This window comes from Aulostomus chinensis, chromosome 7 (assembly GCF_037954235.1).
Source record: "Aulostomus chinensis isolate RoL2024-O1b breed Wild chromosome 7, RoL_Achi_v1.0, whole genome shotgun sequence".
Classification (NCBI taxonomy): Eukaryota; Metazoa; Chordata; class Actinopteri; order Syngnathiformes; family Aulostomidae; genus Aulostomus; species Aulostomus chinensis.
In genome coordinates this window covers 3,646,627-3,671,002 of record NC_141326.1, presented here as the reverse complement: position 1 = coordinate 3,671,002, position 24,376 = coordinate 3,646,627, and the positions used below count along the sequence as shown (strand labels likewise).

The 24,376-nt window shown below is 46.3% G+C and overlaps 1 protein-coding gene across 8 annotated transcripts in view; it reads right to left on the bottom strand.

Annotated features, from left to right (window-relative positions):
• The window catches only part of fgd4a (FYVE, RhoGEF and PH domain containing 4a), a 54,481-nt gene that overhangs the window by 13,921 nt on the left and 16,184 nt on the right, over nt 1-24,376 (bottom strand). For 3 of the 8 annotated variants that reach the window (XM_086208176.1, XM_086208177.1, XM_086208178.1), the window contains one exon: nt 7,657-7,740. The exons of 1 other annotated variant lie outside the window; for it this stretch is intronic. In XM_086208176.1, the coding sequence (XP_086064302.1) occupies nt 7,657-7,740 (84 nt within the window). Of the gene's footprint in view, nt 1-3,648; nt 3,840-7,656; nt 7,741-12,169; nt 12,352-20,426; nt 20,561-24,376 lie in introns of those variants that run through there. 4 more of the 8 variants (XM_086208181.1, XM_086208179.1, XM_086208182.1 and 1 more) reach the window with 4 other exon arrangements.

The following is a 24,376-nucleotide window of genomic DNA, read 5'->3' as shown; positions in this document are numbered from 1 at the left end:
ACAACTATAATTACTAGCTCGAAATCCTAAAACACCACCTACTATTCTCCCTCATTATAAATTCCAAATTAGATGAGTTTACAAATAGTTCCTCATTTAACAAGTTAACCGATGGACACAAGATGTCTCCCACCTCTCACTCTCCGTGCACTGGAGGCTCCAAAGTTCCACCGTCTACTAACAAAGATCAGCCTCGACGCCACCAGTCATTCTCAGACCAACACCTCTTAAAACAAGCTTTTCACTGAGCACAGAGAAAAATGACACTTTCACCAGGGGAATGTGAAAACCCCCTCTTCAGTGTCAAACTCTGTCCATAGTTGTCATTCTAAAGATTGGAGCTCAAACTTCTACTGTGAGAACAAGAAGTACAACATCTTTGGCTGAAGGGGAACTTCAATAAATTCACTTGGACTCAGGATTCAGAGGTTCATGCAGCCATAAATCATGTACCCTGAGGAAACAGACTCAACTTCCTCTGCAGTTGCTCTGAACATTGTATTTTCATATTTAAAAAAACATCTTAATAGGAACGCTGCAAGCGCTGCAACTCTCTGTCACTGAATGTAACCTCAGTGACCTCTGCGAAGGGAGTCATTCAACATTTCCCTTTATTATCTGCTAGCTTGTAATCGCATTCCATCATTTGTTGATTGATGATCAAGGAAATAATCTGCAGGAACAGAAATCAAACCGCATATACGGAACCTCACAATCCTTAGCTCCTGCTAAGGAAGTCTGCATTCGTACGGTTTCTTACATGAGGGTAAAAACAATTCAACTTCTGTGAACACGAAGCAGATCACCTCCATATTGCACATTTAACATAAAATTAAAGCGCAATGTTTACTATACAAATACATGGGCAAGAAAAAGCCTGGAGTCTCTACCCTTCCATATTTAGTCAACAAAACACACGACCATGCCAAAATGCTACTTTGAGCCCTATGTATTTATTTTCTCCACAGCAATCTTTACTGCCCTGAACCAGAAGGAGAGAAAGCCCACAGAATCATATAGTCACAGTTTCTATTTTTACTTCTTGACCGTAATTAAAGACAACAGCTCCAGCACCAGACTGGCTGGAAACAGTCCCATGGTGTTTTTGGGCGAGCAGACTTTCTAAACAGGGCCCCAAGATTACCAATCAATCCTGTAGGCGGCCTCAGGAATGTATCTTACGTGCTTGGCTTCCCCCCATGGCCACATTAAGAGATCAAGAGAGAACGCTCAGCCTCACGTTAAGCACCATTCTATACATAAATGAGGTCCCTGCCAACAGATTGTGCTCCCCAAGCAGCATTTATCCTGGAAGATTGCAGGGGGTCTCACTCTCCACAGCCAGGGTTGGTATTAGCTGTGTCAAACACCAGCCATCAGCCGGGGGTCACCTCTGCAGACCCGGGGAACGCTTTGCAGGTGGAGCAGGAGGTGCACAGCTCACTGCTGACCTGATTTTAACACCAGTGATGCCGAACGAGAAACACACAGGTTTCACCATCGCACCGTTTCTGTTTGTCCGCCCCTCGACTATTGCTGTTGTTGAATTATTGCTGATTACGCACATTTTAAGAACCTATCAGGCGATAACGTAGGTGTCATTTTATCTAAAACCTTCCAGAACATTTGAAGCTTTTGGAGATGTGAGGCGCCGCTGACATCACTAGCGGCTAACTTCAGGATGATTTTCCAACTGGATGTTGTTGGCGGAGGACTGGAGGGGATTCATGACTTATATTAACGGCCATCTCGGAGGCAGTAAGTTGTGGGGTCGGCTGACAGTGCAGTAATACTTAAGCCATCCGTTTGAAGTGAAGTAGAGTTTACTAAATGTGTCTCAGTCATGCAAACAAGTCAGTGCTCGTAAGGTGCAACAGGAACCCGAGTCAGGATCAGATCATCTGTCCCAAAGTGATCATCTGATCATTTCAAGGCTATGAAATGCTGCTACAGTAAACAAGGCTCAACTCCTTCCTTTCTCAGGAGCAGAGATCGTGGAGGAAACTGCTAACATTCTGGCATCTTCTCATTAAAACTGGTTTGGCACAGGAGACAGGCTGCATTATAAATGAGCAGCAGCCAGTCAGCCGCCACCCTGTAGTAACACTTTGATTCTCCTGCTCCATCTGTGTGACGGGGAGGGAGCCATGATACGAGACAAAGGAGGACCTCCTGCTGGCTGAATCCCACCTGACCCTGCCGCTAAACGCAGGTCTGCTGCTTCGTTAAGAAGCAGAAACTGCTGCAATGCAGGTAGTGAAAAGTTGACAAGTGAAAGTGAGACTCAACCTTTGCCCGTGTCCTTGTTGGAGGATGGGAAGACTTGCTGCCATGGCAACCAGCCTTATACTCTCTGAGGATGTGAAAATTTATTTCACTACTATGCAGACTGAGCTTGGAGGCATCCGCTTCTATGTCAGTAGCTCATAAACTACATAGAGAGCCCAAGAAGTGAGGAAGGACTTCTTAAAGGTCAAGTGTCATGACACGAAAGACAAACAGCAGGGGAAACTTTTAACCCCTTAAAGTGGGACACAGAACCATGTCCCACTGGTCCACAGAACCATGTCCCACTGGTCCACAGAACCATGTCCCACTGGTCCACCGTCTCCATAAAAACCTGCTCCATCACAGCAACAGAGCTCACACAGACGCTGAGCCTAAGGCCCACACACGTCTCTATTTGCAAAAAACAAGCAAGCAAAGTAATAAACAAACAAACAAACAAACAATGACTGTAAATAGTGAATGAACTCCATTGTGCTTAAAATAGCTGATAGTTTTGATCTGTTGCTGAAACCTTCTTCCTTTTGAAGTTTTTCCCCAAATACTCCAAAAACCAAGAACAATGGCTGTGTTGAAAAAGTCCACACACTTCTGGCTTTAGGAGCAGAAATATGATGCCGCCGTTGTGCTGCAGGTGTTCAGACACCTAATCCCCGCACAGCCTCTCTCTCACGTGCTTGTAAATAACTCTTTTTTTTTTTTTCACCATGAGCTCATGACATCATCATCTCCCCTGGGTGTTGTTACCTGACGGGACGCCTGACAAACAAGTCTCCCATGTCTCCTTCTGTCTGCCGACATACGTGCTCGCACCTCAATCGCAGAACTCCAGGTAAGCAAACAAAAGGCACACCTGTCATTCCCCGCCCTCCCCCCAGCACCCGACGCCAGGCTGACGAGTGTCTGACAGCCTGAAAGGCAGGCTTCTTGCTCTGTGGCCCCCCACCCATGAGCGCCACCCTCGGATCACAGGGGAAGTCTGAGAGGATTTGTGTCTTAACAAATTCTGCTTCATCTTCCTAAATGTGCTGGTGTGGCGAAGACTGTGTGAGAGATGGACAGACAATAAACAGATCCTCGGCGCTTTGGGCTTCAGCTGTCCGGCGTGGTGGAAGTACAAAAAAGAAACATCTACAAGGAGCTGCCATCGCTCCTTCACGTACAAAGGCCGTTTATTATTTCAGTGGCTTCGCTGGTTTTAGAAGACAACCACTGCAACATTTCCAACAGATCAAAGAGAAAACCCACATGAGAACACGCAGGCTTGCTCATGCTGCAGCGTGACCGAGTGGTCACTGTTGGAACAAAAGTTAGAAGTGAGAGGAGACGGAGGACGCAAACAGAGAGAGAAGAAATACACACCTTTCTGTCTGAACCTCCGCGAATGAACTCACCCTGAGAATGAGACAGTCGGCAAAACAGTTGTGGAGTGTATCCTCAGTGAGGGACCACGCTGTGTGTGAGAGAGAGAGAGAGTGTGCGTGCGTGTGTGTGTGTGTGTGTGTGTCAATGTGTCCCAGAAGAGTCCTAAGTTTAGTTCTCTATGTGAGCTTCCCAGGCAGTGCTGCAACTAAGTGACTCAGCTCAGAGCTCAGCTTGACTCCTCCCACACTCTCACTCACACATCCAGTATTTAAGTGGCTTTGAAAAAAGTACAAACTACACACACACACACACACACACACACACACACACACACACACACACACACACACACACAATATCCCAACTGACAGGATCTGCAGACTTTACTGATGACAAATCTACAAAAACAGCAGTGGCGACAGCGAGCATGAACACCACTCTCTCTCAGTCAGCTGTCCAGAGGGTAAATGTGCTTCTGGATGTTAAACTCTGGTTAAGGAGATCAGCTTTTATTTTAAAATGTTCTTCCTTCCTTGAGTCTGCGCCTCACAGTCAATCAAAAATGTTAAAACACCTGTCCTTTATTTTTCTTTTCATCCAGGTGGGTTTCACACTGAATTCAATTGTTCTCAAAAATGAGGAAAGCACCCTCTGGCACAGACAAATGCAATAGAACGGTCATTTAATTCTGGACTCCAACATGGAAAGTCATGCACAGCGAGTTTAATGAAATTAACTTTTCATAAACGTTTTTCCTTAAGTGCTTAATTGTGCAGTAACGATTTTTCAACTCTATTTCCATTGATTGGTTTGTGATTAATAGAGAATTATCCGCTTCCTACTTGTCCCGTTGTTTCCTTCGGTCTTTAGATCCTCCGGTTGGAGCCGTGTACTTGTATCCGCCTACCTTTCTGTTTCAGTGATACTTCACCCACAAAGCTTTGTCTTTTACAGACTTACAAAATAGGAATCTTGAACTCATAAAGACCGTAGGTGTGGCTGTGAGAGCCAATGGTTGTCTGTCTCTATGTGTTGGCCCTGCCATGGACTGGTGACCCGTCCAGGGGGAAGGCTGCTGGGATAGGCTCCACCCCCCACTTTAACAGGATGAGCTGTCGAAAATGGATGGATGGATGGATGGATGGATGGATGGATGGATGGATGGATAGGTGAGTTGTCACTTTAAAGCTGGTGTGAAACAGCACCACTAGAACAGGACTGACTCACCATCCCAGACTCAGTGTGTCAAGTCAATGATGGACAAACACCACACTGAGGCAGCCCTCAGCACCACGCACCAGTTCTTCCATCCGCATGCCAACACTAAAAAGAAATACAAAGCACTCAAATTTTCAACAACCCTCCCATCCACTTCTCCTCCTCCTTCTCATTTCTTCAGAAACCTGAAAAACATTCATCTATTAAGAATGGATTCAAATGAAAGAGAGATCTGCATCTGACTGTCGGTTCCCACTGGCCAGTACACTGAGCAGAGGTCCACTTGGGGAACTGCCACTCTTCGTCTCTGCCTGTGCCCAGAGCTGCTGTCACTCACAGTCAAGCTCTGAGCTGTTTGCACATTTAATATTTGTTTAATATGTAAGCGCTACTCTGCAGTGTCCTACAGGAATCACATGTTTACAGGAAACAGGAAATCTTAATAGCAGTGATGTCAAAACTGCTCCTTTTCCGTTGCGACGTGCCAAACATGCCAAACACCACTGACATGCGATGCGTCTCAGCTGAGCTGAACAACAAGGAATGACAGGCATTCCTTTTGTCTTCCAGCAAACCAGTCTGACCGGTAGAAGCTCCGCGCGACCAAATCCCTTTTAAAGCACATGGCTGCTGTGAGCAGTTAAAAGATACACAAGTGCAAATTTCTTAGGAGCAAAACCATGAATGAGTGCAATCACGATGCGCTCCTGTCGAGACTGTGCAACCAAAGTCTGTGCCGATAAAAACTGAGTGTCTGACTGGGGAGACGTTTCAGCTGTATGAGCGGCAACAAGAAATCCTGCTTGATAATCAGGTTGGGGGACGTCTCGTTAAACCCTAGTTGACCCCCATTTCCACACATGCTGCTGGTCACATGCACGTTACTGTTAACAGTGACTCCTTTTTGGGGATATTTTTGGACTAAAGGCGTATTGAGAGGGCAATTAGCACCAACTTGAAGTTCAGCAAATTCCTCTTGTTCAGTTCGGACACCATTCTTTCAGAGGCACGAATGCAGGGATCATAACTTCCTGTTCTGCTGTCACAGGTGTCAAAGATGTAACGAGGCTTCCTCCAGGCACTCGTGACATATTCCACTCAGAGGGATGGGACGGGCTTAAGGTTACACTGACCTCTGGCCACCAAAATGTTTTTAGTTCATCTTTGAGTCCAAGTGGATGTCAGGACTTCCCCCGATGTTTATCGCACGGATGAGATTAGCATGAAGGACACAGAAAACTGGCCCACAGCTATGCAGGCATAAAGAGTAGGTTTCTACAGGAAGATGAGACTCATTTTTACATGCAAATCAAAAAACTAGATGTTTTCTTCTGGGATATTTCCAAGCTTCATCTTTTGATGTGTGGCGTCATGACAGTGTAATCCTATTTCCTGTAGAAATACTGACCAATCCAGAGATATGCAGTTTCTGACAAATACTGACGGTGAAATTGTGTGTGAAAACTTTTGAAAAGCAGCTACGAGATGGAAGAGACAAAGTCCCGCACACCTGCTGCGTCTTCGGTGTGATACACATTCACAGTCTTGTTCCTCATACCAGCCTCTGGTGCCCTACATCGCTAGGCGAGGTTAGGGGTGTGTATATTAGTTCCTGTCTGCTACCCGAAGCATACTTTGTGTCCATCATGCTGCCATAGGCAGTGTGTGTGTGTGTGTGTGTGTGTGTGTGTGTGTGTGTGTGTGTGTGTGTGAGATACAGTGTAACAGACAGATAACCATTACCACCCGGCATGGGGGATTAGCCATTTCTGTTCAACTACCCAGACTTTCCTCAGATTAACCCTGCCTCATCCGCTAATCCATGAGATTAGAACCCTCGTCTGTGTTGCTGGGGGCCACAATGGCACTACAACGATGGGGGGGGGGGGGGGGGGGGCTGTGATGAGAAGGAGGAGGATGGTGTCTGGAGAGGAGGATGAAGGTAGAGAGAAACCTGATTACCTGATAGGTGGATGAACACATGAACACAGTGGTGTTATGTCTCAAGGATGACGAGAGGATGATGAGGAGACGGTAAAAGCACTGAGGAGAAATAGGATGAACAACACAGGGAGGAGGAGAGACGGATGGAAGAGGGCTGAAAGGATAGAGGAATGGAGAGGGTAAGAAGAAAGATGGGAGAAAATGAGAGCAAGTGGAGGGGGACGGCAGGAAAACACCCTCTCATCACGCATGCATGTTCGCCTGTACACACACACACACACACACACTTTGATATAAAAATAGAAAAGCGACCAACATCTTCCTTCACACCCCTACATCGCTGTGCATTGCAGGAAGGAACTGAAATTCACAGCATCATCTATCATGCACCATCTCTTCCCTCGCTCTCCCTCCCTCCCTCTCCCTCGCTCTCTCTCTTTCTCGCTCTCTTTCAGCAACTCAGCCTCCTCCTCAAGTTTAACTGACTGCAGGCAAGTTAGAGGAGCTCACTATATTTAGTTAAGCTCACAACCAAAAAGGGCACTCCTGCAAACACACACCAGCCGTCCTGCCCAGTTTGCAGCTGACAAGTGACAAAGCTTTGCATCTCAACAGGCCTTACAGCGGCGCTTCCTCCCACACACCACGAGATGAGGATCAAGACCGTTTAAATGAATAGAGTTTGGCATCGCCAGCGTTAATACTGATGGACAGGAAACCACAGGACATGTATACATGTAGAGGGGAAATATGCAAAGGAGCACCTGTCTGCTCTACCATCAGCGAGAGGGAGGACACATCAAAGGGAAGGGCCTTAAAAATGGTGCCAGTGATGCTGCTCACCTCTAGACTGTTCGATTTTCACAGCTATACAAGCCTCCTCGTCAGCTCTCTTGGTCCGGAAAAAGCTGGCATTGTCCTTCCTCTCTGCAGAAATGAAGAAAAAAAGAAAACAAAGCACAGGATTCACTTGAAACAGAAGCTGACACTTGTTGTGGAGTACGATCGGGCTCCACGATACATTTTGATACACAACCTGCATTTGAGGCAGGAGCATGTTTTATTAAAGAGGAGCACCGACATAGTGGCAGAGAGAAGAGATGAAAATGAACTCAGAGAGGAAGAAGAAGCAACACACAAGATCTCTTAAACAGGAGCAAAACAACCACCTGCACATGCATAAAGCTTCCCTCTCACACACACTCACACACACTCACACACACACACACACACACACACACACACACACACACACACACACTCACACACACACACACACGCGCGCAGATCAGTAGATCGCTCATCTGCTCCGATCAGGAGGAGATGTGTTTGTTTTGAGAATGAAAGGAATCAAGCCCGTGGAGACAAGAACCCTAATTAGCGTGTCTGATACGTGGGGTATCGTCGACTGGGAGGGCTGGCGTGCTCTCAGTGCAGCCTCTTAATATGCACATAAAAGATTAAAGACAATATTAAAAACAATGATAGACCCACAGGAATCCATCAGGATCTTTTTTTAATGATCTGACACCCGACTGGCAGGGTAACGCCACCCGGCTCCTACATGTCCACCGTTTTCTCCGCACCTTTTTAGCAACATTGTCTTGACCATGAAGAATAATTAGCCATAGAATATAACGAAACAATAAAACTGGTTACACAAACACTGAAACAAATCTCATGCAAAATCTCTCTTTATATATTTAAACCTTTCCAGGGCTATACTCAAACTCCATGACTTCTCCGGGTTTCTCATAACCATATGAACCCTGACAAGAACAGCACAACCCCTGCTGCAGTCTGCCTCTCTAAAATCTGGAACTCGTGATCCAAGGACCCGTCTGATTGCCTCCTCCACTCTTCCTGTCCTGAGGATGGCAACATCCAGCCAGATGAAAATCTCCTTCCTTGACCGCTCCCTCTCTTCATCTCCTGACTCAGCTGTCAGGGAACCTCCTCCACCTGATCTTCATCTCTAAACTTGCACTGCTATTCCTCATCCGAATCTGAGCATCCCTTCCTTTCCTCATCACAGCCTCCCCAGCCTCTTCTACATCATGTAAACAACAGCTATTTTCCTTTTGTTAAGTCTGGAGGCTGAGATGCACAGTTGCCTCATTTGTGCTGACAAATGCACTTTTGGGAGTCCCGTTAAAGAGTGGGATATTTGGCCTTTCAAGCACTCTCAAACAAGTAACTTGAGCTGGTTATTTGAACTGACTTGAGCTTAAAGCGCTACCATGAACGAGCAAACACGTTTTTGGATTTCTGATTTTTTGGGATATTAAAGACGTGGCTTACACTGGAGGATGCGCTCGGGAGTCAGCAGAAGGACGTGTGTAAGCAGTTCTGCTGATGCCAAACCCGTACGTGAGCTGAGGACACCTACTTGAGATCCCCTGAAAGGCAAAATACATTGCTTTAAAAGTTTTAAAATCTAAAACATAAATAAATAAATAAAGTGTTTTTTACAATTCCTTCCTAATAAAACCTTTGCAACCTTCTCATCTACAATGTCTGGGAGTGAGCAGTCTTCCTTACCACAGCGTCAAAGCACCTTATAACTTAAATCTCCATGCAAAAAAAAAACCCAAAAATCCACAGCAGCGCCACTGGTGATTCAAACTCCAGAGAATACCTTTAAGATTAGAATTCAACTGGAAAAAATAAGTCAGGACAAGACAATGTGTGTTTAAAAAAAAGACAGAGGAGTGACCAGGATACTGGCATCTGAAATATATTATCCCCATGCATGATATCAGTTTTAGCCACAAATTCCTGTATGAGTCAGGCTGTAATGGTTTCAGAATGTCAGGAAAGTTCATTTAGATCCCTTGAAACCATAAAAGCCGGAATATCAACATTATGTCATTACATTAAACCCTTTTGTACACATCGTTTAGTAGCTAAATCACTTGAGAAGCACCACTTCCCTCAACGCCCTCAAGTGTTACTGCAGAAAGTAAACAGCCAAGTATCAGTCAGGATGTAGCCGAGCTGAGGGGGTGTGATGCTAAATACATGAAGGGTGGACAAGCTCAGCATGGGGCTGCGCAGACAGTTAAGGGGTGGTGTGTGTGTGTGTGTGTGTGTGTGTGTGTGTGTGTGTGTAAAGGGGGGTATAATATCCTGGCTCAGGGATTAAAGCAGGGCTTTCTCCACCCACCATCTGGACTCCTCATGACACACACACACACGCACGCACGCACGCACGCACGCACACACACACACACACACACACACACACACACACACACACACACACTTCACAGTTCATATTTTTCCATAACTCCTCCATTGAGAGTAGAACACATATAAGCAGCTTACGCTCGTATCAGACATTTACCGATAGAAACAACAGGCGAACTCAACTGTGACGCCTCCAGCAGACTCTTCATCACGTGACCCGGAGTCATCATACGTCTATTGTTTCCTGAAGTGGGGGAAGTGTATGAACTGACAACACACACAATGAAAATAAAAAAGAAGAGGGCACACACTCTGCAGGGACATGAAGAGGCGACTTCCCCTGACCTTTATGAGGGAAAGTTGGCTTGGCTGAGCGTGACGGAGTAACGAGGGCCTGAGTGATGGGGCGCAGTGACAGACAGTCTGTTGCTCAGGATATTTGCTCAACCTGAAGCTACCACTTCCTTTCTGTCAATTTCCTGTTTTTTACGTCCCACAGTCAACTGCTTCCTGTGATCACGTACGTACCCACACACACTTAGCGCTGGCGACGGTCACGATCTGGGAATTGATGTGGGTCGCAGGTCAGGAGGTCCCGCCACTAAGCATGAAACTCAGAGGAACTTCTCTGGTTTCATTTTGAAACACAGAGTTCCATCAACATACGGCTGGAGAGAAGCCTGACTGGGATTTCTGTGACAATGAAACTACTGAGAGGAAGATGGCTCACTCCTCTCCTTCGGTTATGTGTCTTGTTGACTTGCTGTCACTTACAATAAACGCACTCTGCACAAGTGAAGTGTTATGTAACACACCAGTGCCTTCATGTCCCGTCACGTCACGTTGATATTGAACCGCCTGTATGCCTCCGGGCTTCAGTTACTCTAATCATCATGAATTAAAGATGCATCACAGGTGGCAAACCAAAGCAAACCCCCCAATCACAGTTAGCGCACACATGAACGGGGATCCGGCCAACAAACATGAAACATGGCCTCGTGTTGACAGCACAACAGTCACACCTCCTTCCCACTGTTTGTGACCACGCCATGGCAAGGAGGCATTGCGTCAAGTTTGACGTTGACAAAAAATGTCAACATACCAGAAAAAAGGGAATATTACTATCAAAACAGCACCAAACCAGTCCTGGCCATCTTTAGTGGGACGGCAGCAGTAGGAGGACAATGATGGGGTTTCCCTTGTTTTATTTGGTTGTGGTTTTACTCCAATTTGTTTTCCTAACTCAAATGGGTTTTGTGTTCCCATTGATCAGAGCCGAAGGATGACTGTCCACTGCAGGGTCATTTGACCTGCAACTGAATGCAGATTAAAGTGTCCACACTGCAGAAAAAAAAGCTGGGTTAATTTGGGAATTAGCAGGGGTTTTTTTGGCCAGTGAGACTGTAGCTTCAACGTAACCATCTGATCTGTGCGTATCAGTGCAAACAAACCTGCTACTGTACAAACCGACCTCATGGCTCTGGCTGTGTTTCCATGCTCCAGCAGACTTTCAGTCAACACACATACGGATGACGAGGCCATCGACATCGGTGTCTACACATCAGCACACTGGCAACAAGAAAGCCAACATCTCTACCAGACACACAGCAGCAGTAGTCTGATCACTACCAGCAACCACATTCATTCACATTCATCAAAACTATTCTGAAGTGAAGATGAAGAGAGATCAACTACAACTACGAGGATTCCCCTGAAATGAGTCACTCGAAAATCAGCCAGCTGGGTTTTAGTATCGAACCAATAAGGCAGACAAAGAAACATGGCTAAGAACCCAATTGAAAAAAAAACAAAACTCTAAAAGATGAACTCAAACATATTGGAAAATTGATTGATAAATCGAATAAATCTGAAAAAAAAAAATCCATGTATCCTTTGTGTAGACTTGGCCTCAGCGTGAAAGTCACTACTCATTACTTCCTTGATGGTAACAGACCTACTGCATGTTTAGGATGTTTTGTTGTGACTACACCTACACTGATGGATGTGTGTGTGTGTGTGTGTGTGTGTTAAAATGAGTGCTTCCTCCCGGTTTAAAAATTTAAAACGCACGCCACCAACAGAGTTCATCTCACCACTGAAACCCATACTAACATGGGTTTTTTTGAGCTTCCCTGTTGCTCAACCACAAAAACGATCTCCACAGTACCTGAATGCACCTCCCTCCTGAGCAGGTGAGTCCTCCATATCCCGTCCACACGAGCTTTATCCATCTCAGGACTCTTTTACTCGAGCAAGTGAATGTACAGTTCTCTCTTCGCGTTCCTTGACAGCTGCCTCACTTTATGTCTGTGTTTACCATGAGAGCCCCAGCCCTGTCACTGCTCTAACCGGTTCCCTGGAAACTACAGTCACCAGGTGTACCCAATACAGAGAGAGAGAGACAGAGAGAGAGAGAGAGAGAGAGAGAGAGACAGACAGAGAGAGGGCGGGAGCAAGGGGAGGAGGGGGGTGGGGTTAGGGTGAAACTGTCCTTCAAGATGTTGGGTCACAGTCACTTTTAGGGACATTCTGGGTGTCGGCCAGCACTCAATGACAAAGGAGGAGAGACTGGGAAGAGGAAACTGAGGGGAAGGGTGGGATTCACTGGAGTGCCGTGGGAGGGAGGCAAGCAAGGAGAGAGTGGAGGTGGGAGGAAGGGAGGAGAGTGAGTGGGTGGGTGGAGAAGTGTGACGGATGAAGTAACAGTATTTAACCATCTGCAGTGCTGCCAGACCGGCAAACATCACATCATCAAACACGCTTCTCAGGCAGTTTTCTTCCTCTGGGTGTATTTTCTCACTTGCTAACTGGGGTTCACACATCTGACTCCTGGTACGCACCAGCAGGGATGCTGGGATTCAAAATCAGTGAGCAGAATCTGCACTGATCAGTTCGTGATGATTCCGATGTCTGTTTCTGCCCAAAAGCACACAAGAATGCAAACCGACCTGCAGCCTCATTTGCATGTGTGCCCCAGATTGAGATAACTTCCATTCAAATGCAGCTCATAAATAATGGAGAGGGGAGACGGTATTAATATGCCGAGTCACACCCCTTTAATCACAGCGAGGTTCACGCTGGTGATAATGTGTGTCGGAGCCTTTCATGCTCGACGCTGAGGCGATTGGCTGGTGAAAGAGAGCAGATGCGTCTGTCTCCCTGCTCTCCTGTCCTTACATAATGGACAATTACAGAGGAGTTATGGTCATCTGCTGCAAACATAATAGAGTGAGAATTAAAAGACCTTGTAAAGCCTTTATGTGGCCAAGCCAGCCAGATGAGACCCTGTCGCCAGCCGGGGGGAGGCACGCTCCAATGCCGTGGTTTGACCTCCAGCTAACATTTCGACTCTGGGATGAATTCTTGCGGCGTAAATTAGAGTCTTACTGACCGAGCAGGTCCAAAGACGATTAAAAGAATCTGGTATTTTTTGCAAAAAAAAAATTCAGACTTTTCTTTTAAGCACAAAGTTATTAGTTGCCGGCCACTTTGGGGTGATGCAACCAGCTGTAAACACAAAACTGATCTCACTTTACATCTTTTTAAACCCCCCAACTCATGGAGGACAAACCCTATTTAGAGGTCGACTGATGTGTACGGCTACATAGAAGTGTATATGTTAGTGCATCTAATGTGGTTCTCTTGTTCCTCCTCCATGTTCTTAGCTCCTTCATCATCTACAGAATGATGCTCCCGAGGTTTCAGGAGGCCACTGGTGCTCCCCTGGACAGCAGGAGGCTGTCTTGAACGTCCCCCACCAGGATGTGCTCCCCAAACACGTGCAGGAGCTCATTCAGTGACACTCATTCCAGGAAGTCACTCCTGCGTGTGGTCGTCACACACCACAGTTCCTCCATCACTAGACTGACCTCTCAATTATTTCACGTCAGCAGTCAGAAGCAGTCTCGCCACTTCATCCTCACAACTATGTGTGACTAACTTTACCGTAATATTCATCTGCTCACTACGAACCAGACGTGACAACAACCTTTCTGCTTTTTCAGCCTTGCTGCAGCCTCATTCTTCACATTTACAGGCATGCGTTTGTCCACTTTGTGTGCATCTGTTTCTGTTCTGCAAGCATGAATGAATACAATATAGTGGAAATACAAGAAATGAATCAGAAATCAATTTCTATTTGGTAGAATGTACACTTTTTATGATTCAGTTTCTTTCTAAGTTTATATTTCTGTACTGGAATGAGATCCCATCACCCTGCAGGATTTGAACAGTGGTACCAGTGGTACCACCATAGAGGGCTCAACGCCGGATGACAGTGTAAATGTGGCAATAACAGGAAGAATCCAACCCTGATGTCTGTGTTGCAGCTTCAGTCAGACCCTGAGTGCAGATGCAGCCATCAGCCAGGTCCTGACTCAAAGAGACTGATACATGGATTGGTTTCTGTGAAAATGGGCCAATCTCTTAAATCTAATTCTCTACTACTGGACTACATTATGTGCCCAGGGAGGTACACGGCCCACCCTGCAGCCAGGCGTCCGGTGGGATCGAGGGTCCGGGCCCTCAGCTCGTCAGCTCCACTATCACCAACATTTGCCGGGTTTATCAAAGGCTTTTCTCTAAAGAGCTGAGGCGACTGGAGGTTGAATAAGAGCAGCAGGATGAAGCAGAACTGTGAAAAAGAGTGTAAACGCTCAGTTACAAGGCGGTGACTCACTTACACATTCTATACCTGGAGAAAAAAAATGAGTGACTGAAGCGGCTTTGAATCTCTCTGCATAGTTTTATCTTCTGGGGCCTCTAAAACCCTCTACGTCTGCACCCGTTTACCTCTGCTGCCTCCGAACATTCCACAAACTGAAACATGTGCCTCATAAAATCTGTACATCGTGTGCAGATGCTGTCGGCCTCCTTTCAAGCTCCTAGCTTCCTCCCTACACAGCCCCAGCATGTGAAGATAAGCTTTTAGCATGATCAGAACACGCTCTCTGGCCCATGTCTAATGAGGGCAGGCCATGTGGGAGACTGGGAACGCCGTGATCCTCAACTAAACACTTCCCGTCTAGACTTAAGAAGAAAAGATGGAGAGGGAATAGATACTGAGGCTGTTTCTGGATTCTCACTGTCTAAAAACAACCAAAAGTCAGCATTTAAACACACTTTAGTGCATTTAAGTTCACATCTTTTAGTTTTAAAAAGGGTTAGCAGCAGGAAGAGAGCGATGAGAGCCATCGCGTGGCAGTGCAGAGGCCGATCACTGAGAGAGGGATCGATGGATGGAATGAGTGATAACATCAATGGGCAACAGTGACTCTCTCCTACCTCCCCTCTTTCACAGCGCTCCTGCACCAGCCGGTCTTTTCCTTTCTTCTCCCTCCATCCCTCCACCCCCGTCCCTCTCCTCTTCCTCGCTTACGACCTGACTGTCTACCAACAGATCGCAGCTGCTGGGCAGGAACTCCCAAATGTGTCAATCAATACGCTGTCGGCCCAATCAGCCTGTCTGACTGGATCCCAGCAGACCTCCGTTCAGAAATGAACAACAGCGCTTCTTCACGGCTCGACTGGGCCAAATCGATTCGAGTGCAGATGTGAGAGTGACTCCGACATAGTTAGGACTTGTTTGCTTGTAAAATAAGAAACAAAAGCTATTAGAACGTGTGTATAGAAAGCAATAAATAATTAACCAAAGAAAAACAGCTGCACTCTCATGTTTATGTTATTCAGTTTCATAGACCCCCTGCAGGGCCTGGAGCCCCCGGGGACATTTCTTCTATTTCCAAGCTGTTTCCATTCAACATCTTTTTCTTTTCTACACAAATAGCCATTTCTGTTTCCATCAGCTAAGCAAAAGTAACTGACTTCCTCAGTTAAAAAAAATCTCTCAATCTACAAAAATAACCTCATGAGAACTGCTGGTGAGTCATTGTGAGTCATGTGATGTTCATGCTGGTTGATAATGTATGTTGATGAATGGCACACACATTACACCTGTGTTTAAATGAAGGGCGAGCAGTTGGGATAAAGTAACAAAATAATCATCGTGATTAAAAAAACACCAAGAGCCTACGATGTTTGTGAAAGCTTGTGGTGGAAACCTACCTCTTCACATCTTATTCAGACAATTCTATTGTTTACCCAGCAAATACAGTCGTACATTTGGTTCCCAGTTCCTCCTGCTGTTTTTAGAACTTTAAGGAGGCAAAAATTAGCTTCTTGATCACCAGGATAAACATGCTGCATTCATCTCTGAAGAAGCCACGTAGATTCATGTGGAGTTTGTATTCCCTCCAACTCACGAGGGAAATATCAGGCTGCTTATCTGCCAAATGCTCCACCAAGCCCATCAGCGAGTCGCCGACTCTGTTCATTGGCTGTTTTGTGTTGGGTTCGTGAAGAAAAGTGTGTTCTTTCCTGCTGTCACCAAAACTGACGGTCTGAGTCAGGAGAGGAACCCAGAACAATGGATTTGATGGCCAGACATCCAAAGCCAAGTGGAAAAAGGTGAGGTGAGCTAAAGGCGACGTTTGTCCCCAGGTTTCCGCAGTAATGTTGCAGCTTTAAGGCAACAAATAAACCATTGTTTCCATCATCAAAAAAAAAAAATCACAAAATGGCTTCTTCCTTTTGCTCTGACAACATCTGAGAAGTCTAGAGGAGGTGTGCACATTAAATTATCGATCCAGGGTCAAGTTAGCAGAGGGCTAGCCGTAAGTAGCTTCCTGTGCTATCGAAGTCTCAGGTGCGCATCCTCTGTAAGCCTGACTAATGACATCTCGTGGCCGTACTACTTCTGACCAGAGGAAAGGAGGAAGTCACATCAGTGGAGGGGAGAATGTCAGGATGCATTGATAGACAGGTAACAGGAGTGTTCAAGCTGATACTGCGGTTTCACGTCTGTTCTGAGGGATACTTGGACACCGTGAGGTCGTGCCGGGGGAGTTGATGCCGTGAACCTGCTGCTGATTTGGTGTTGCAAGTGGTGAGTCTGGTTCTGCCATTTTTGTCAAAATGATGCTCACGTGAACCCAAACCATGATCTAGCCCCATGGGTTTCTGCACCTTCAAACAACCAGACACAGCTAAACTCAAACGACAGGCACGGCTTCTGTAGCTGCGTGGGTCGGAGGACTTGTTGCGTAGAGCGCATCTTCCCAGCAGCGAGGGACTGTCAGTACTGATACAAACTCAGGTGAAATGTGAGAGATTTACCCAGTGGTGCCGAGCTTAATGAGCATAGGGGGAACTCATTTGGTGAGGGCTCGACTCTCAGGAAGTTCATTTATATGAAAATATGATGCACGATAGCTTTAATCTAACCGATCACAACACAACTGGAAGACTTGTCGAATCTTTCTTGGAGGTAATCAATGTCTCAGTTGATCCTGGTGCCCTGAGGAAACAGATTCATTAATGTCCAAGAGATTTGGCTCCATTCATTATGCATGCAAGTAAACAGATGCTGAATATATTGCCAATCAAACAGAGAGGGCCACAAGATCATTGTGTCAAACAGGATTATTGTGCTCCGTATGAATGGGCCCTTCTGACTGGAGGCACTGGAGCCCACATTCTAAGCGCTGAGCTGGAATGCACAGAAAAGCCTGCAGTCCTGAGAACGAGCCAAGAGGCGAGCGAGGAGCCAAGGCTGGGCTACGGAGTGAGAGAGCGAGAGAGAGAGAGAGAGAGAGAGAGAGAGAGAGAGGAAGGACTCACATTAAACAAACTTCCTCTTATAGGAAACAGCTAAATTTCCTTCCCTCTGCCTTATTTCTGTTATTTGTCAAAAAAATACTTAACTAACCAATATCTGCATTGTTTGAGGATTCACATGCACATGTACCCCCCCCCCCCCCACACACACACACACACGCTTAATCCAACACGTCCTGGTGGAATAAGGTGTCAAACAGAATCAGCGTTTCTTGTTGGAGTCATGGGAGGCTCAGCAGGAAGACAAACTGCTGCACAAAGGACGAGCTGCCGAAAACCCAGTGATGCCTCTGCTTTGGCATGACTCAGCATTTCCACTTCAGCATTTGGAGAGAGAGGAATGACAAATAAACAAGATCATCTGAGTATAGCGGGGGAGAAAGGATGCAGGAAGGGTGCGATGACAGATCACAGCACAGATATAGGGGGCAGAGAGGAATGTACACTAACACACACACACACACACACACACACACACACAAAACTGTAAGTAGAGACCTGCCAAAACAAGCTGGAACAAGCTGTGAAAAAGTGAATCTTGTCCTCTCAGGTTCAGCAGCAGTGGTGTGTGTCTGTGTGCTTCATCGGAACCTGGAAAACCCTTATTTTTCCCTTTGGTTTCTTCTCATAAATTTGTTCGATTTCAGAATCACATTCTCAGCCACTTCACATATCTGCTTCCCCCTCCCTGTCATACACAAACTCCTCGACTGCTTCTTCATTTGCTGGCGCAGACAGTGGCCCGTGGATCGGAGCAGAGAGAAGAGTGATGACAAGAACAAATCCACTGAAGTCCAGTTTCTAGCTCACACATCCAACACACACTTTGGATTGACCGATACCTGTAAACCCCCCAACCTCCAGAGGGTCACCCGTGCCTTTGGATTTGTTGCATCTTGAAAACACTTTCGGAACAGCTAGGAGCGACACGAAAGACAAGAATGACGGAACGATGCTGAAGTGCTGCTGGATGTGACAAAAAAGCCACAGAAGTTATCAGCCACAAACTTCCATTGCCTCCGTGTATATTTCCACTGAGGCGACACTAAACTGAATATACAGAAAACTGAATGTATATGCGACATTGCTGGTAGGGTGTGGGTCTGAGATTAGACCACAAACATGATACAGATATTTGCAGAATCTTGTCTCTTTCAACTAAAAAGGACTGTGGAAGGATTTGAGGACTGTCCAATCAACCAATTCCGACTTTATGATGATGTCTTTCTACCGATTACACTTCACCTACATTTGGGTTAATAACTGGTTGCAACCAGCCTAAAATCTGGATCAAACAAGCACTGGCTGCCTCACTAGAAAGTCCAGGGTAGCTGTCCCAGGGCCGCACTGTGTGGGGTTGGCATGTTCTGGGTCTCTGGTTTCCTCCACCGTTAAAAACCCATGGCTATGATAAAACTGTGCTCCTGACCAAGGTGACCAGTCCCCCAGCACTGCTTGGTAGAGGACGGTTAAATGCAGACGACATATCGAATCAGAGCAGTGTGCAATGGCAATAAGGGCGTCTTCCCCCTCACGTCTTCATATGACTCGTAGCACCACATTGCTTCAGTTACAATTAAGTAGTATGTCATGATGTATTTTACCTTCATCAGAAATGCAGCTCCAGGAATTTGTGAGAATATTTGGATTGATTGTTCAGCCCTGCAGTTTCTTCACGTGTCTAGATTGTATCAGGTTGTTGCTAAGGCATGGTGATGTGTGCGGCACTAGCCTCAGCCATGGAGATACACATCAGCAGCTGATGGCAGGTCGCTATGGAAGCCAGACCTGGAGAGTCGAGAAGAGGAGGCACTTTGGAAGATCTACTGCTGCAGATAAAGTTAATGGTTTCAACTGCAGCGATAGCCGGCCACATGAGTTACTGTGAGGGCGCGCAGCAGAAAGATGAAGTCTCTGTGTTGTGAGCCTATATTACAAAAACGTAAAGTTTATAAATCACATCTACAAAGCAATTTTTCTGAGTTGATGTTGAGAATCAGCACAGAAACGGCAGGCAGTTAGGATTCATCTATCATCAGGAGATTGGATTACAGCTGTGATGACACGGCGACTTAAATCATAGTTGTGTTTGTACTAGATTCAGAAACAGCAGGCCAGTGTATATACACACACACACACACACACACACACACACACAAACACAAACACACACACAGTGCACAGTCTTGCATTTTTTCCCACAGCTTGCTGTGGACAGCTGAGGACGATTACGCCAATCATGGCCAAAAGAGTTAACTGAAATCAACAGCGGTAGCCTCTATGTGTGTGTGCGTGTGCGTGTGTGTGTGCGTGTATGAGATGCAGTTTATTTCTGGAGACTTCAGCTTGCATCTGGGAAGCTCAGTCAACAACGCCTTAAAGAAAATTAATAGTCCCCTCCAGCCAGCACAGCACACACTGCTCACACTGCTACAAGGACACACACACACACACACACACACACACAGTTCTGTCACTCAAACAAACAAATAAACACAAAATATCATGTGCTGAGATCCCAGGTTTGTCTTTCGGGTTGTGTGCTCCTCTCTTTGTTAACCATCAGCTTGGCAGGAGACACGTTTCTGTGTGTGTGTAGAATTGCAAACTGCATTTCAGCAGCTCTGTGGTCATGAGCCGCAACATTTCTCAGCTCTGTCAACCCAACGCCCCGTGGCTGCATTGTAGGCTCGATGGAGACAGCGTGCCGGTGCTGATGGCAAACCGGCGGAAAAGAAAGATGCACTAACCTGAGTGGAGGTCGTGTCCAGGGAGAATCAGTCAAACGATCTCTACCTCCTCTTGCTGTCTGTCGCTCTCAAAGACACACCGGCAGGTTCAAGCTCCTGTTCAACTGCTGCCTCGTTGCATCCTCCCTCCCTTCCTTCCGTCCGTCCCCCCACCCCTCTCTCTCTCTCACACACAGACAAATACACACACGCACACACACAAAAACCCTTGTGCACTCTGACAGGCTGACTCGCCCCTTCGTCCAACCTCTTGTCTCTCTCGTTCTCTTTCTTCTTTCTTTTAGGCTTTCCTCCTCGCTCTGTCTTGCTCTCCACAGCCACAGAAGATAATCACATTCCAGTGGAGATGGGGCATATGGCGGGGGAGCGCCACTCAACCCACAAAACCCACAGTAAAGCCTCCTCTGTGTGTGACTGTGTGTGTGTCTGTGTGTGTTGCTTGGACAATCAGTCCCATTGTGTTGTGGGAGGGGAGGGCCGGCGAGAGGGGAGGAAGCCAATGGCCGCGCTCATCTGCTGATGGTGGTGGTCACAGCACAATCATATAGATGCTGCTGAGCATGACACAAAACAACCCCCACCAGGAGGAGCCCCCAGACTCAAGAGAGGCTTCTGGAGCGACAGACGATGAAGGACTGAGCTTTGAGAAGAAGTTTATCAGATTTCAGGAGACATTCGTCATCTTCGGTGTCTCCGAGTTTGCGTGGGGTTCTTCAGGCTTTCATGGGTGAGCTCAAGCAGGCTGATGGTGGCGAAGATGAAGGAGTAAAAAGCCACCCACTCTTTTTTCCATGACATCCACATCAGCAGCTACACACAAACCCAATACAGCAGCAGGTGCCTGGAGAAATATGATGCAAACCTGTGAAAGGGAGAGCGCTCCTTCTTCAGCTCAGGAGTGAAGCCAGTGGAGAGAAGTCCAAACACTCAAATCAGTTCTCCTCTTCTCACTGATGTCTGTCCGTCTCACTGGTAACAGGCTCTTTTCGAAGGAAAATATTAGTTGACGTATTCAAGGTAAGATAAGATCAATTTTATTTAGCGAGTCAGCACAGTGGAGCAGTGGTCAGCATGTCGCCTCACAGCAAGAAGGTTCCGGGTTCAAGCCCCGGCTGGAGCACGGGGTCTTTCTGGGTGGAGTCTCCATGTTCTCCCTGTTCCTGCTGGGTTCTCTCTGGTACTCCAACTTCCTCCACAGTCCAAAGACATCAAGAGGGGACGAGGTTAATCCAGACTCTAAATTGACCGTAGGTGTTGGACCTACCATGGACTGGTGACCTGTCCAGGGGGAAGGCTGCTGGGATAGGCTCCACCCCCGTGGAAGTGGAAGAAAATACATGGAAGCTTTATTCATACCATATTCGGGAAATTCAGTTATTACAGCAGCATAGGGGAAAAAAAACTTAAATAGATAAGTTACAAAAAGATATACATTTAGTGTTATACAATGTATGACGAGGCTGCACGGTGGTGCAGTGGTCAGCACTGTGGCCTCACAGCAAGAAGACTCGAGCACGGGATCTTTCTGTGTGGAGTCTCCATGTTCTCCCCGTGTCTGCGTGGGTTCTCTCTGGTACTCCGGCTTCCTCCCACCGTCCAAAGACATCAATTGGGGACGAGGCTGATTGATACTCTAAATTGACCGTAGGTATGAATGTGAGTGTGAATGGTTGTTCGTCTCTGTATGTTGGCCCTGTGATGGACTGGCGACCTGTCCAGGGTGAACCCCGCCTCTCGCCCGTAGATGCTGGGATAGGCTCCAGCCCCCCCGCGACCCTTAACAGCAAAAAGTGGAAGACAATGGATGGACGGATGGATGGACAATGTATGACTACCAATTTTTTACTATTATTAAGTATGAGTGCGTTTTCTGTACATATCACGCGGCCTCATTTTCATTCTTTTAATGCTGTGGAAGTTTACAGTCAACCCTGGTCTTATTAAAGTTTTATGTCAAGTCCTCATTTTTGTGACCGGAAAAAAAATCTGTTTCTGTGAAACACTAATAAGAATAGAGTCATGGAGGTCACATATTTTGCAATACTGTTTGTCATGTCCCAAATTCAAATTTGCAGAATGACTCAATTTTAGGAACTAACAGTTTTTGGGGTTTTTGTTTTTTTTTTTGCTTGAGGATGACTTTGTCTTCTTCCTCATTATCTCTCGAAGATGTTCAACCGCCAACGATGACAGAGCAGTGACGTCTCTGTTGACATTGTGAGAAAGATCGCTCCAACAGTTAAACCTGTCTGTGAAAAAGTCCCACTGGCACCACTCAGTGTTAGATGGCGCACACACACACACACACACACACACACACACACACACACACACGCACGCACACACACACGCACGCCTCGGGCAGTCAGGGGCCTATCGACTATCACTCTGTCCTCCTCTTCTCTGACTCACACTGGCAGCTCTCACAGCGCTGACCTCCTTCCTGCTCAAACTTTCACACCTTTGCTAACCTTCTCGATTTAATCTTCTCATCATTTCCCAAACCTTCAACCCCTTTTTTCCGCCCTCTTCATCTCGCCGTCTAACTCTTTATACCTGCTGCAGATGCACCATTTAAATTCAGTCTTTTCAGTCACGTCAACCCTTCCAAAGCAGACTTTCACACACCCTCACACACACGACTGAGTCAGGACTCATTACCAGCAGCAATTAGTGACCAGAGCACCAATGATTATGTCCAGACATAAGCAGCACCATGGTGACAACACTGCATGCACGTAAGTGTGTGTGTGTGTGTGTGTGTGTGTGTGTGAGTGTGAGAGTGTGTGTGTGAAAACCACACAGTAACTCAGTTTGCTACACAACCACATAAATAACTGTTTAGGTCTCTGGCCCTTAAAGGCTCCGCACAACTGCTGCAGGAGTCGTTTGTTTTCCGTCAAAAAGCTATAAAAAGTCCTTTGTAAGCTTCCTTGTTTGAGTCGAGCAGCCAATTGAAGCTTGTTATTTAGTTATTTTCATATAAAGTGGATGGATTTACATTCATCAAGAGGTCAGAAACACAACTCCGAATAATTCCTAACGCTGATTTGTTTATGCATATGCAAAGCATAACCCAAGATCTTTGACTACAGAAGTGTTGTACATGCTGATTTCCTTCATGTTCTTTTTGTAATGTGAATGAGAAATTATTTACCACCTCCAACACCAGAGTGAAACTTCTCTGGAAAAGGGTTTTATACTTTTCAGCTCTTCATAAACAGGCCTCCCAAGCTCACGAGAACACCTTTCCCCTCCTGCATCATTCCTCTGTGACTCCACAGTGCAGAAAGAGCCAATCATGTATATGTAGCTTGTCGCTAATGGAGAGTGACAGCTAACAACAAAACTGTCTAAAAACATCCTTTTACAAACTCTCCAGTGACATCGTTGGGTATAATCCACATCTTCTTCATCCAGCTGTATGATCAGTTACCACAGTAAGTTATCAACTCCAAAAAGACTTCAAACTTCAAACAAACTACTAACTCCTGAAGTTCTGCGCTAGATTGTGGACAAGGGCACCTAAGTTGATCAACTGAAAGCACCAGCTGGTTGAGCGCCGTTTCATTTTAGCTCGAACCACCATTAGCCTCAAGCTAAATATACATGACTGGCTTTTTCTGCGTTCTAGATGTGTTGTGATGTGCCTTTAGAAGGTAAAACTTCTAAAAGGTGCAACGAGGTAGGGCATTTCCAGGCCGCCTGTAAAACAAAAGTGGCTAATGAGCTGAAGGCTGTAGCATGTGAAAATACAGACTATGATGATGCAAGTGACTCGTTCTTTCTGGGGGCTATATTTGAACCAGAGGTGACTGAACAGCAAGGCTCAGAGGAAGAGTGGTGTGTGACACGACCAGTGAATGGCTGCCCAGTTGAATTTAAGATAGACACTGGGGTGGACATCACAACAATGTGCCAGAGCACCTTTAATAGCCAACCCAAAAGCC